The sequence below is a fragment of the Homalodisca vitripennis genome, chromosome 1 (assembly GCF_021130785.1).
Source record: "Homalodisca vitripennis isolate AUS2020 chromosome 1, UT_GWSS_2.1, whole genome shotgun sequence".
Lineage (NCBI taxonomy): Eukaryota > Metazoa > Arthropoda > Insecta > Hemiptera > Cicadellidae > Homalodisca > Homalodisca vitripennis.
The window spans coordinates 186,023,284-186,037,371 of NC_060207.1; the positions used below are offsets into that span (position 1 = coordinate 186,023,284).

Below are 14,088 nucleotides of genomic sequence, written 5' to 3' on the forward strand. Positions count from 1 at the left end.
TACTGTCATAATTCCATAACGGTTAAATTAAATACAGTACTCATACAAATTGTTAAAAACATAAGCACACAGTTATTTTGTTTCAGAGTTCTGAACAGAAACAATTGTTTGGCCCTTGTGATGCAGCTTTGTGTAAGATTGTTCTGTTACTTCAAGTAGAGGTTGTGGTTGCCATCGGAAGATTTGCAGAAAAAAGAGCTAAAAGCGGCTCTTAAAACAGAGTTTCCACATATCAGAGTAAGTTATTCATTCAGCCATAGCACTGTTCCCTTTTTTTTTAATTTTCTTTCTCTCTTTTTAGTGTTCACTTGATGGTTGTACAACCTCATTCCCCCATCTCCTCTCAAAAATCTCTATAAAACACTTTTTATGTCCATTAAAATTTACATAATGATTTATATATTTCGTAAACTTGTATATTTATAATATTTCCTTCAAAATTAAAGGAATTTGTTTTTTCAGATTGAGTTCATATCACACCCAAGTCCTCGTAATGTAGGGAGTAACAAGAACTGGCACGAGAATACTCTGGCTCATCTTGCGGACCTGGATCTCATCAAGTATTTCACTTGAAAACAGTAAGTTTCGTTAGCTGTTTGTACCATGCTATTTGTAAAATAAATTCAGTTAGATGCCACTGAATGATAGTAGTAAGGTTGAAATTTCAATTTCCAATAATTCATCACAAAGATGGAATTTCTATTTTAAAATTTTGTGTTTGAGGATATCCTACAAAAATTTTGAATACATCAAAGAAGTAGTTCCTGTTGTACCATAATATAACCAAAGATTTTTTCTGTCTGTCGTTTAAAAAATTTTTGGTGGTGACCAGGGTTTTTTTTATCATTCTGTACATATGTGTATGCACGTTCAAAAGCACACAAGTATTATTTGAAAACCACTCTAAACACATTTTAGAGGCTAAGTAGATTGTTGTTAATTTCTTCCTTTAAGATTTGTACCACTATACGGGCATTAGTTGTATTTCTCAATGAAATTTTGATAGCAACCAAAAAATTTTGAAATACATGAACTAATGGGGATCCAAGATTTTGTTTTCAGGATTTTAACCATAAAATTGGCAAAAGACTTGTAGTGAATCATACTAACAAGGTTTTTTTAATTATCACAGTTATTAACATCTAAATACAGCTTATTATATAATTTAAATGCCATAGCACTCAGAAATATTTGTTAAGTGTTTTTTTATATAATATATTTTAGCTTTACTAAACGAATAACTACCACAAAACGTTATAAAATTTGAACGTCAGTTCTGTAGAACAAAATGAGCTGACTTTGAAAAACTGTCTTTCTGTTTGTATCGATGGTGAACCAGCTATGACTAAAAGATTGAACAAATTTGTTGGTAAAGTTAAGCAACATCCTGTCCCGGAATGTGCCAAAAGTAGGCTCTAAACATGATACTCTGGTTCTTCATACAGAGATACGTTGGCTATCAAAAGGTAAAGTCCTGCAGAAGTTTTACAAAGTTAGAAAGAGCTATTAAGTCTGTTCAGTGTTGAAAATCCATAATTTACAGCTTACTTGAATGACACATTGTGGTGCGTCAAAGTAGCTTACTTAGATGATATTTTTTGTCATTTAAATTACCTAAGTGAGAGTATGCAAGGAAAGGGAGAAAATGTCCTGGTGTGAAGTAATAAACTTAAAGGGTTCTTTAGGAAACTTCAGATAGGGAAAAAGGACGTGGCAAAGAAAAATTAAAAATGTTTCCCTGACTTTTGAAAGTAGACCCTCAAGATGATATAACCACTAAAATAAAGTTAGACCTCATGGCTCTTGAGAACAACATGGGACAGTATTTTCTTTACATCTCTGGGTTGAAAAGTATGATTGGGTGCACAATCCTTTTTCTTTGGCATTTATGTCATCTGAAACTGTCTCTTGAGAAAGAAGAGCAGCTTGCAGAACGTCAGACAGATCAAACATTACAACTTTTTATATAAATAACTAACACTTATTGATTTTTTGATGTTGGCAAAAAAAAGAGTATCCTGTAATAGGAATGGAAGCAATAATTATTTTATTACATTATTCAACAACCTACCTATGCGAGGTAGGCTTCTCAGCATTGATTAACATAAAAACCAAAAAACAGGAGAGAACTCTCCATTGTGAGTGTGCCATTAAGGAAAGGTTGTGAGCAGCAAATTTTTGTCTTTTGATAGGTATCAACTGTTTTACATTGGTTGTACTAATTTTAAAAGATACCAGCTATATTGAAGTTGTGATAAAAATTCCAACAGTACCTTTTTCATCGAAACCCATCAACGCACAAGCAAGCACGACCACTTTAAAGATACACTTGCACAAGCGTACTGTTTGCACTCTCAAACATGTCATAGTTGAGAGTTATCAGTTGTTTGTTTCTCCTGGCTTGTACAAGAGTATCTTAAAAGTGGTAGAGCTCGTTTATGCATTGACGGATTTTATTGAAACTAGTGCTGTTGGAATTGCAATAACATTTTCCAAATAGATGGTGTCCAATACTATTTTTATAGCTATACTGGTCAACATTTGCCATTTTCTTAATATTAAAGAAAATAAAACATTTTCCTCCCTCTTACCTATTCAAACATATTTGGCAAATTTTGTTTCTTTAGCTTTACTGGTTTTAGAGATAATAATTTTTTAATAAACAATACATAATGGCGGCTAGCGGCTAAACAAAATGAATATTGGAAAAAAGTTATTCTACATTTTTAGCTTAGAATCACACAGAATTTTGCATATATATATATATTTTTTATGATACAATATTCTTAACCCCAGAACTAATAGTCAACATATTTCTGAATTTGAATAAGTAACCAGACTTAAGTGGTAGTTTAAGATTTCCATTTTTATATTTTTTTTTAATTTTTATATATATATATATATATATATAATATATACAGGGTGATTCAAAACTAAACGGCAATCTCTCGGGAGCTTATTCTATAGCTAAAAACAAGTAAAAAAGTTCATATAACCATATGCCCGGAAACGCTTTGTTAGCGAGTTACGCCTAGCGAAAGATTTCGCCCGGATTTCAGAACCCTTGGTGAAGTCAGGCCGTATAAAAATGGTAAAGGTAGTTACAAAGATACAAATACGATTGTTTTTTTTATGTTTTTATATCTGACAAATTTATTAAAATTCGTCCCAGAGCTGTAAAATGCAATACTTTCAGAGATATCTTACGTAAAACACAAGAATTGGTGCAAAGAAACAACACATTTTTGTGTTTAACGTACGATTACTTCCATAAATGTTAAATAAAGGTCATTTTTTTCTTAAACAGATTTGTAGAACATTTAATTCTGAAAAGATTCATGTGAATTACTTAGGAAAAAAATTAATAATAGGTATTGAAATTTAGCTTTATTTAAAAATAAAACAGACGCACAAAAATGCATATTCTTATCTGCATAAAATATTAACTAATGTTTAGGTTGTGAGTAACAGCTGATCATTTATTCTAGACTGAACATTAACATAAAATGTATTTACCTTTAGAAAACTGTAATAATCACCTATAATAGTTGCTCAAAGTGTCCTCCGTTGTTAGCAATGCACGTTTTCGCACGACGAATCTACTCTTTTCTAGCGCGTTTCATAACGTTTGGAGCATTCTTGATAGTTTCTGCCGCCTCTGTAATGCGATTACGTAACTCCTCTATGGTGTTAATCCGTTTTGAATAAACAATTGACTTCATCCAACCCCATAAGAAAAAGTCTGCTGGCGTGAGGTCAGGAGAACGTGGTGGCCATTTTACTGGTCCATTTCGACCAATCCATTGTCTACCGTATGTATCATTTAAATAGTTTTTCACATCATTAGAAAAATGTGGAGGTGCTCCGTCGTGCATAAACCATGCATTTATTCTGTTTTGAACAGGAATATCTTCCAAGAGGGTAGGCAGGTTTGTTCTTAAAAAATTCAAGTACGCTACTCCATTAAGTCGATTAGGGAGGAAAAATGGACCAATCAAATTATCACCCAGAACACCAAGCCATACATTGACTGAAAATGTATGTTGAAAATGCCTCGTCGCAGTTTCATGTGGGTTGTCGTACGCCCAAGTATGGGTATTACGAAAATTTACAATTCCATTTCTAGTAAAACAGGATTCATCAGTAACGAGAATACGCCGAAGAAAATACTGATGTCGTAAACAATTTCTTCTTAACCAGCGGCAGAACATCTTCCGTTTATTAAGATCTTGCGGTAATAAGTCTTGAACACGTGTTATATGGAATGGGTACAACTGTGCTTCATGAAGTGTCCGCCATACGCTTGACTGGCAAATATTTAACTGACGTGATAATCGTCTGGTGCTTGTGGTTGGTGATAATTCTACAGCATTTATTATTGCTTGTTCATTATTATAGTTCCTTGCGCTACGTTGACGACCAGTATCTATTCGCTTCGGTTTAAAGCTACCAGTTTCTCTAAGTCGTCTCTCCACAGCTTCAAATGTTTTGCGATCAGGTGTTCTTCGATGTGGAAAAGTATCACGATATTCCTGAACTGCAGCTAAACCATTCTTGTTAACTTTGCCGTAAATCAGTATCATGTCCGTTATACTCTTCAAACGAATACATACCATTTACATTATCTGCCATTATTTACTAAGATAATTACATACACTTTTATAAAAGTATTTAATAAAATATTTTAAAAATAAATATTTAATAAAATATTTTATACACTTGTATAAAATATTTCCAAATAATCACAGGATCTCACAAAATACAATCTTCACACGCCACAAGACAAAAACCTCCATAAAGGTTATTCAAATATTACTTCATGAACTTAATTGTTGATCAGCTGATATTGCCAACCTTTGCAAAGAAAATATGACAATAAAAAGTGTTGAATAAATGATCAGCTGTTACTCACAACCTAAACATTAGTTAATATTTTATGCAGATAAAAATATGCATTTTTGTGCGTCTGTTTTATTTTTAAATAAAGCTAAATTTCAATACCTATTATTAATTTTTTTCCTAAGTAATTCACATGAATCTTTTCAGAATTAAATGTTCTACAAATGTGTTTAAGAAAAAAATAACCTTTATTTAACATTTATGGAAGTAATCTTACGTTAAACACAAAAATGTGTTATTTCTTTGCACCAATTCTTGTGTTTTACGTAAGATATCTCTGAAAGTATTGCATTTACAGCTCTGGGACGAATTTTATTAAATTAGTCAGATATAAAAACATAAAAAACAATCGTATTTGTATCTTTGTAACTACCTTAACCATTTTTATAAGGCCTGACTTCACCAAGGGTTCTGAAATCCGGGCAAAATCTTTCGCTAGGCGTAACTCGCTAACGAAGCGTTTCCGGGCATATGGTTATATGAACTTTTTTACTTGTTTTTAGCTATAGAATAAGCTCTCGAGAGATTGCCGTTTAGTTTTGAATCACCCTGTATATATATATATATATATATATATATATATATATATTTTATGATACAATATTCTTAACCCCAGAACTAATAGTCAACATATTTCTGAATTTGAATAAGTAACCAGACTTAAGTGGTAGTTTAAGATTTCCATTTTTAGGTAGACACAAATTGCAAAAAATTTTTGTGTCTACCTAAAAATGGAAATCTTAAACTACCACTTAAGTCTGGTTACTTATTCAAATTCAGAAATATGTTGACTATTAGTTCTGAGGTTAAGAATATTGCATCATAAAATTTTGTATCACTCTTGTTTTGTCAAATTATTTTATAATATTCTTAGATGGCAGAATACATGGAAACAGCCTTGAACCTGGCCAAGGAAGCGCTCAGGAATGGGGAGGTGCCTGTTGGATGTATTTTTATCTACAAAGGACAAGTGATTGCAAAGGGGAGCAACACTGTTAACCAAACGTGCAACGCGACCAGACATGCAGAGATGGACTGCATCGAGGCTATTGTCACCAAATATCCCAACTGGGAGGAGGTACTCCACAACACACAAGTGGTATGTCAGATTTAGCCTTTGTGTGGAGCAAACTAAATAACATTGCTGGTTATACTCTCAAAGTTCTTATATTATGTAGAATAATTTTGTTGTTAACACTAAGAATTTATAATATTACTATACAAATTCTTGGTTTTAATGGTAATGTTTCTGTTCTCATTATAAACAACAATTGGAGATAAAAAGTCACCAATCATCTATTTATAAATACTATGAGTGATATTAGAAGGTAAAATGTAAATCTTTGTTGTTGTATTTACACTATATATTGCTTGTATAACTGGTAATATTAAATAGTGTTAAACTGCCGTAGCAGATCAGATCGAGTAGTGAGAGTGTTAAGACATTGAGAAATTGAGTGAGCGACAGTCAGTTTCGAGTATTGACACAATAAAAGCTCTAACCAGTATACAAGTGAAAAATATTAAAGACAGTATACAAGCGAAAAGCATCATTTTAACTGATTGTCGTATTATTGTGAGTTGTCAGAAAACTATTACGGTTTTATTGATTAAAGAGTTTAAAAAAGGGAATTAAGTTTATTTTATCTCACATTAATTAAAAGGCTATACTAATTAATCGCTATTATGGTTACGCCTGCACATTGCATGCTATCTAATTAAAATACCTAGCTAATGAGATTGTATGCATCTGACCCACAACACAATATATAACAATTTTATATGGATGGATTATTTATTCCAAATCACTATAACATAATTAAAAATTGTTACAATCATAACAAGCTATACAATTTGCATTATATAGAGGTCATGTTATCAATATTATTTTTATATAAAAATTAATGTTTTTGTCTTATATGTTATACGCAGGTTGTGACAGTGGAACCATGTATCATGTGTGCAGCTGCTCTCCATACTGTTCGAGTGGCCTCAATCACGTATGGCTGTGCCAACGATCGATTCGGTGGCTGCGTTTCTGTCCTCGACTCATCCAAGATGTACACTGACCCCTGTCCTGTGCGCGGTGGTGTGAGAGCTGACGAGGCTATGGACCTACTCAAAGAGTTTTACAAAGGACAAAACCCAAATGCACCAGAGTGCAAAGTTAAAATTAAAAAGCCAAAGTTATGATTCTAAAACTTTTTGATGAAATTATGTGAGTTTTATTTTCTTGAGAACAAAAGGATGGTTTTGGGAGTCTTAGTAAATGACAGCTCGGAAAACCTTGGTGAATTCAAGGATGCTGTTTTTTACCACTTATTTTTGGTATCACTTCACATCTGTTCCACTTGTTTTGGAAGTTGAATTTCATTTCCGGATGCATTAGAATACTTTCCCAGTAAAACTGCAATATTGGATTTGTAAGGCTGTTATATGGATTCCGAAAAGGGTTATCAACAGCTCAAGCTGTTATTTCTTTGGTTGATATGGTTCTAGACTGTTATGGAAAGAAAGACTTTGCTGCTATAAACTTTCTGTGACCTTAGCAAAGCTTTTTGACCGAGTGTCTCATAACATTTTGATTAAAAAACTAGAACATTATAAATATTAAGGGGATGGCTTTAGATGTACTTAGCTCTTACTTAAAGAATAGATCTCAATATGTAGTAGTAGAAAAAAAGATATATCTCTGTGTAAACCAATAACCTGTGGAGTCCCACAGGGCTCTGTTTTGGTGCCTTTGCTGTTTTTAATTGCAGTGAATGATTTTGAGTGTAAATGTACCTGCAAATATTGTTTTATGTGCTGATGATACCACTATAGTAACTACAAAATAAAGATTATAACAAAACTCTTAGAAGACTACAAATTGAATATTAATCTTGTAGAGAACTGGCTCACTGCCAACAACTTGATTCTAAATAATGATAATACAACTACTGTAATATTTAGCCCCAGAGAAGATCCTAATGAGACACAAAAAGATATATTTCCAAAATTTTTAGGTTTGACTTTTGATCCTAATTTAAATTGGTATCAGCAAAATTGTAGGGGTTAAAAGTAAACTAAGTAAAAGTGTGTTTGCAATTAAAACGTTTATGTGGTGAACTTGAGGAGAAAGCTCTTATACAATCTTATTTCGGACTTTTTCACTGTCATTTAAATTATGGTTTGATTGTTTGGGGCTCTTCTCCTTACGCAAATGAAGTATTCATCATCCAAAAAAAAGTTGTCAGAATATTGGCAGGAGTCCAATAAATACCATAGTTGCAGAGAACTTTTTAAACGTTTTAGAATTTTGACATTATTTATTTTCTTTATATATTACAACAATGCCTACTTTACCTCCGAGCTAATTTAAGAAAAAGTAAACCTAAGGAAAAATGTTCACAATTATGAAACAAGAAGTCGTAACAATATCAAACTTACCTCAAACTAGACTAGCTAAAAAACGACAAAAGCCCAATGATGATGGCTATTAGACTATACAATAAGTTACCATTAGATATAAGAATGCTAAGTGATATAGAAATTTAAAGCTAAACTAAATTATTTTCTATGTAAAAAGATCATTCTATTCAGTGGAAGAGTACATCTCAACAGTGTGAACAAAACAAGACTTTTAGAATATTCATTGTATTACAAAAGTTGTAACATTGTATTGACGTGCCAATGTATTTGTGTGGAATATTTTCTGGCAGAATAAAATTCTTATTCTTATGTATTGATTAGGTAAGCATTGGTACCTATGTCATTTATGTACTAGAGAATGAACGGTTAACACAAGAATATTTCTAGTAAAGTTTATAGCCTTTTGTAGCCAAAAAGAAACAATTATACAATCCTGAATTGACGCTTTACTATAAATAAACAAGGCTGTAACTGAATGCAGCCAAAGTTGGCCATGTATATGCTGCAGTCATAATCCTGTGGTCTTATTGTCTTTGGCTGGACAAGTAGTACACCTGAATATTCAATTAAATTATTCATATTTCTCTTTACTGTTGTGAATGTCTCCATGCGTATGTGTTTGTGACTATGTGTTCAGTTATTAAGAGATTTGATAGTAGAATAGTAGTTGGAGACTACTCATCTCTAGTTAAAAGAATTGGATCAAAAACATTATGTAACCATTTTTGTTAAGAGTTCTTGTTTCACTGCTTGTTACATGTCTCAACTAATGAAGTCACAGGCTAGGAAAACCATTGATTTTTAAAATGTCTTCCATTTTATATCAACCTTTATACTGCCAGCTTAAAAAAAATGTATGTCTACACAGAGGATCCAACTGCTCAGCAAGATTGTGGTCACCACCAAATTGTTATATGTCAATATCTCACAAGCTATAAAACACAAATGTACCCTTGTACAACTCCACTCATGTTGAGACAAGATTTACTCCTGCAAGTGCTCATCAAAAAGCATTGAAACATTTTTTCCCACAATTGAAGTCTTGAAATATCTCGGCCTTGCATTGGACAACTGTCTTCAAACAACAAATATAAACTAAATCTCATTAATTAAAATAAAACCAATTTTTCTTAGTTCGTAAAAACTAGAAACCCATGTTATTAATGTTACTTGTTTTTTTCTGTAGCAAGCAAATAATTGTAATAAATATAACAGAGAAAGGAGTGAATCATTTTATATTACTGATGGGGTTTCAAAGATTCTTTGTAATCTGATAAACAAATTAATTTTTCAACCAACATTCTTCACCTGACTTATGATTATAACCCACAATGAGATAGTGACATTCTGTAAAATCAGACATTGAGGAATAAAAACACCTCGTCTACCCTAAGGAGTGTAAATTATAGCCAACTTGACAGTGATAACTTTTCCAGCTGGAGCAAGAGATAAAACATCACACTTATTGGAAACTAAATATTCAAAAGGATAGGGTAAGATTAAAACAAAACCTTTTCAGTGACATATTCTTAATAATTGACTGATGTAACAATATCTAGCCGTCACCAGCGGTCAACGTGTTAAACTACTATACAATAACTGTTTAGGTGTAATACATGAAGTTAACAACTTCACTGCGGTTCTATACTGAGTGAGACCAACTAGTGTCAATCTGAATGTACACGGTAAGGTGTCCGCCACAGTCAATGTGTTAAACTACTATACAATAACTGTTTAGGTGTAATACATGAAGTTAAACAACTTCACTGTGGCTCTATACTGAGTGAGACCAACTAGTGTTAATCTGAATGTACACGGTAAGGTGTCCGCCACAGTCAATGTGTTAAACTACTATACAATAACTGTTTAGGTGTAATACATGAAGTTAACACCTTCACTGTGGCTCTATACTGAGTGAGACCAACTAGTGTTGATCTGAATGTACACGGTAAGGTGTCCGCCACAGTCAATGTGTTAAACTACTATACAATAACTGTTTAGGTGTAATACATGAAGTTAACACCTTCACTGTGGCTCTATACTGAGTGAGACCAACTAGTGTTGATCTGAATGTACACGGTAAGGTGTCCGCCACAGTCAATGTGTTACAATAACTACTATACAATAACTAGTTTAGGTGTAATACATGAAGTTAACACCTATACAATAACTGACATGAAGTTAACACCTTCACTGCGGCTCTATACTGAGTGAGACCAACTAGTGTTGATCTGAATGTACACGGTAAGGTGTCCGCCACAGTCAATGTGTTAAACTACTATACAATAACTGTTTAGGTGTAATACATGAAGTTAACACCTTCACTGCGGTTCTATACTGAGTGAGACCAACTAGTGTCGATCTGAATGTACACGGTAAGGTGTCCGCCACAGTCAATGTGTTAAACTACTATACAATAACTGTTTAGGTGTAATACATGAAGTTAACACCTTCACTGCGGTTCTATACTGAGTGAGACCAACTAGTGTTGATTTGAATGTGCACTTCAAACGGATTCATTGCGGAGAAGCTTAGATGGAAACCAATCAGTAAGAGTGACTGAAGAAGATTTACAGTACATTTAATTTATTGCAAGGATTTATTCATGAGAACTTCATGACTTGTAGTTTTCTTGTTGAATTACCTGTTTACATTAAAGTGTTCAAGTTATGTTTCCTTTTGTGCTCATCCAGATACAAGCATGTTTTTGGTGAATCAAAACCAAAGTTGAAGTGCGTATTGATTACTTCTCGATAATAAGATTCTTTTACCTTGAATTCCAGGTCAGCAGAAAAATGTTATTTTAAAAGGTACGGACTTAAACAATGTTCAATTTTCCATCCACCTTGTCGGACTCAAGCAGAATAAACTTTGGTGAAAAGGTAAACACTCACTGAGCATGCTGGGAAGTTACACGACTGAACCGAGCGGTCTCATTGACTGCGATGGATGTGGTGGAGTTTAGAACTAAAGGTGGCTAAAACGACAATGAATCTGGCAGGTTGTGAAAGTAAGCCACCATTTCAAATAATTTTTTAGTGGGATATAGTGGATTTAGCTACAAAATAATGTTTTGTTTGAATTCAGTGTGTTTTAACTATGGGACAGGATGTATAACAATTTGGACAAAAAGTGGCAGGGTTTGATTCTAGGCGCCTCATATTCTGTATTGCATGCAATGTATTAAAGTTCAGGTGAAATTTAGTAAATTTGGGATATAATAGAGGAAGTAGAACTTTCAATTTTATATATTGCTTATAGATAATTTTGTATCTTTTACATGTTAGTTATTATATATTTAACACTTATGCTTTTATCTTGCGTATTCACTATTAATTTTGTAAATGTGTTCAAACATACATTGTGTAAATATGGGCTCAATAAAACTATTTTCACTGTACTTATTATTTTTATTATCATGTTCTTTTCCAATCATCTTTTTTTGGAAAAAACTGTTCAGTAAGAAATAATAATGATTTGATGTTTTCAATATTTGGTCGAGTGGAGCTTGTACCTACATGTCATGTGTTGATCCCTTCGAAGATGCTGCAACTTTCTTTTTATCCTGGTATAGTAATTTTATAACTTGCATCTATTGTATTAAACTACTCTTTCAGGCTTTGAAAAATGTAATTTCAATGATACGTATTGTTCAGAACACATATATTTCACTTGCATTTCGCAGGCTGGGACCTGTGGGTGACGGCGAGTTCTTATTTAAAATAATGTTAATAGTAACAAAGAATTTTTAAACACATGACAGTACAATAAACACAAATCAGTTGTTACAATTGAGGCGTTAGCTGCAAGAAGGGCACATAGCTGAAAAGCTAGGTTTTCAGAAACAAGGTTCAAAGTTTTGTAATAGGTTCAAAATGCTTTAAGAATTATGCTTGATTTTTTAAATGGTTGAAATCAATTAGTTTTATTATATTTGAATAAGACTTAGAGTTAAGTAATGAGTTAATAAATTTAGGAATTTAGTAATTTAACATTTTAGAAACAGTGTTATGTGCCCTTCTTGCACCTAACGTTATTTATGCTGTGAGAAGTGTGAAGTAAAATGATGTATTGACTCATTATTAAGCAAACCAAGACATTTATGAACACAAAAACAGGTTTTATAACATGATATCAAAGGCTTCACAGTAAATATTGAAGAAACAACAAGTTTTTTTTTTAAGTTTTTTTCTCTTGCAAATAGGACTATTGTTTTGATAGCACTAAAACTCTTCGTCACTGATCTCTTCGTTTGTCGGAGGGGTATCTTCAACAGTCAAGTTTTCGAAAAGCATTTCTATATATATGCCACACCATCGTCATCAATGAACTTATACAAATCTCTTACGTCTCTAATTTTTGCCGCATTCATCATTGGTGGAGAAGGTGGTTTTAGTGTTTGTTGAACATTGTTCAGTATTTCACTGTTGGTAGAAGTTTTCCATATTTTAAAATGGAATAAAGTTGGCACAATAGGTTGTGGGATGCCAAAAGAGTGCCATTTTCCATGTATTTCATTTGAACATAGGATTGAATTTTGAATTTCCTGCCTTTACACACTGGTGGCAAACAAGCAAGGGTGTTGAGAGCTGAGATCCAGTCTTTTATCAGTGTTTTGTCATGTGTAACAATAAAAGGATTGCTTGAACGAGCTAGAACCATAGACTCTAAGTACGGTTTCACTGTTGTTATCACTTCTTTCTTCTTCAACAGTGCTTTGAAGAGTCCAAAAATTCCTGTCGCACTGCGAAAAGGAATGGCCGCGAACAGGAAACATGTGTGCAATGTCAACGTTGTACACTTTTGCGAACCAGCATCCAAATGAAACTATTGTTTTGTTCTTATTTTTGGCCCCCGGCACCATCTGAGAGAAACACTATCTTCTTTACTCTAGGAAACTCGACAGTTTCTTCTTTAAGCAGTCATACAAGAACGATGCTAACGGAATTGGCATCTTTTTTGCCTTCTGTTTCCATAAAGGTGTACATGTAGGATGTGTTGTCATTGTGAATATGAACATTAAAAGTGTAAAGCCAAAGAAGCCTTTTATAAAAATTGACTTGTAGCATTGAGCTTAGGGAGAGGCAAATTTTGTGCGTTAATCGAACTCTATAACCAATGTAGTAGGGTCCGTTTTATAATTTTCCAATATTTCTGTCTTAGTTTTAGAATAGGCCCTTAATTTTTTTTCTTGTGCACCAAAAAGTTTCAACTTGCATTCATCTTCAGGATTTACATTTAACTTCATTTGGCATTCCGTACAGTAGTCGCAAACGTCTGTCTTTGGATGACGGAAGCTAAAGTTACATTGTTGTTTAAAAAAATTTGAAATATGTTTTGTACTTCATTATTAGGTTTTTTACCGGTTTTTTTCTTTGTAGAACTGTGAAAACATATCATGTAACGTCTTTACATTCAGGACATGGATCATCAAAATAGTTCAGGTTAGATTTCTCCCTGACGGTAGTGGCTCTTTTTGTGTGGGATAGAGTTTATATGCTCAAGAAGTAGATCCCATTACTGAGGATTCAAATTTATAGGGTCTATTACAATGGGTTCCCTTTCTGATTCAGAAAATGATCCATTGTGATTTACGATTTTGTCCTGGACTATTCTAATCCTTTTCATTGACACATTAAAGAGTTTCATCAACCAGTTTTTTTTGGCACACTACAAGTTCATGTCCATTATCTACCCTACCCTTAGAGAGTAACACCAACTACGAAAGTCGCTCTTTCTTTGGTTGCGTAGCCACAGTTTTCAAACTTTGGGTTT

At 33.1% G+C, this 14,088-nt stretch overlaps 1 protein-coding gene across 1 annotated transcript; it reads left to right on the top strand.

Moving 5' to 3' along the window:
• The first annotated feature begins 201 nt into the window (after window positions 1-201).
• On the top strand, window positions 202-7,447 carry LOC124355823 (tRNA-specific adenosine deaminase 2-like). Its single transcript, XM_046806980.1, has 4 exons — window positions 202-237; window positions 463-578; window positions 5,774-5,998; window positions 6,832-7,447. The coding sequence occupies exons 3-4, from the start codon at window positions 5,774-5,776 to the stop codon at window positions 7,090-7,092; spliced, it is 486 nt and encodes a 161-aa protein (XP_046662936.1). The 5' UTR covers window positions 202-237; window positions 463-578; the 3' UTR covers window positions 7,093-7,447.
• Window positions 7,448-14,088: the final 6,641 nt, after the last annotated feature.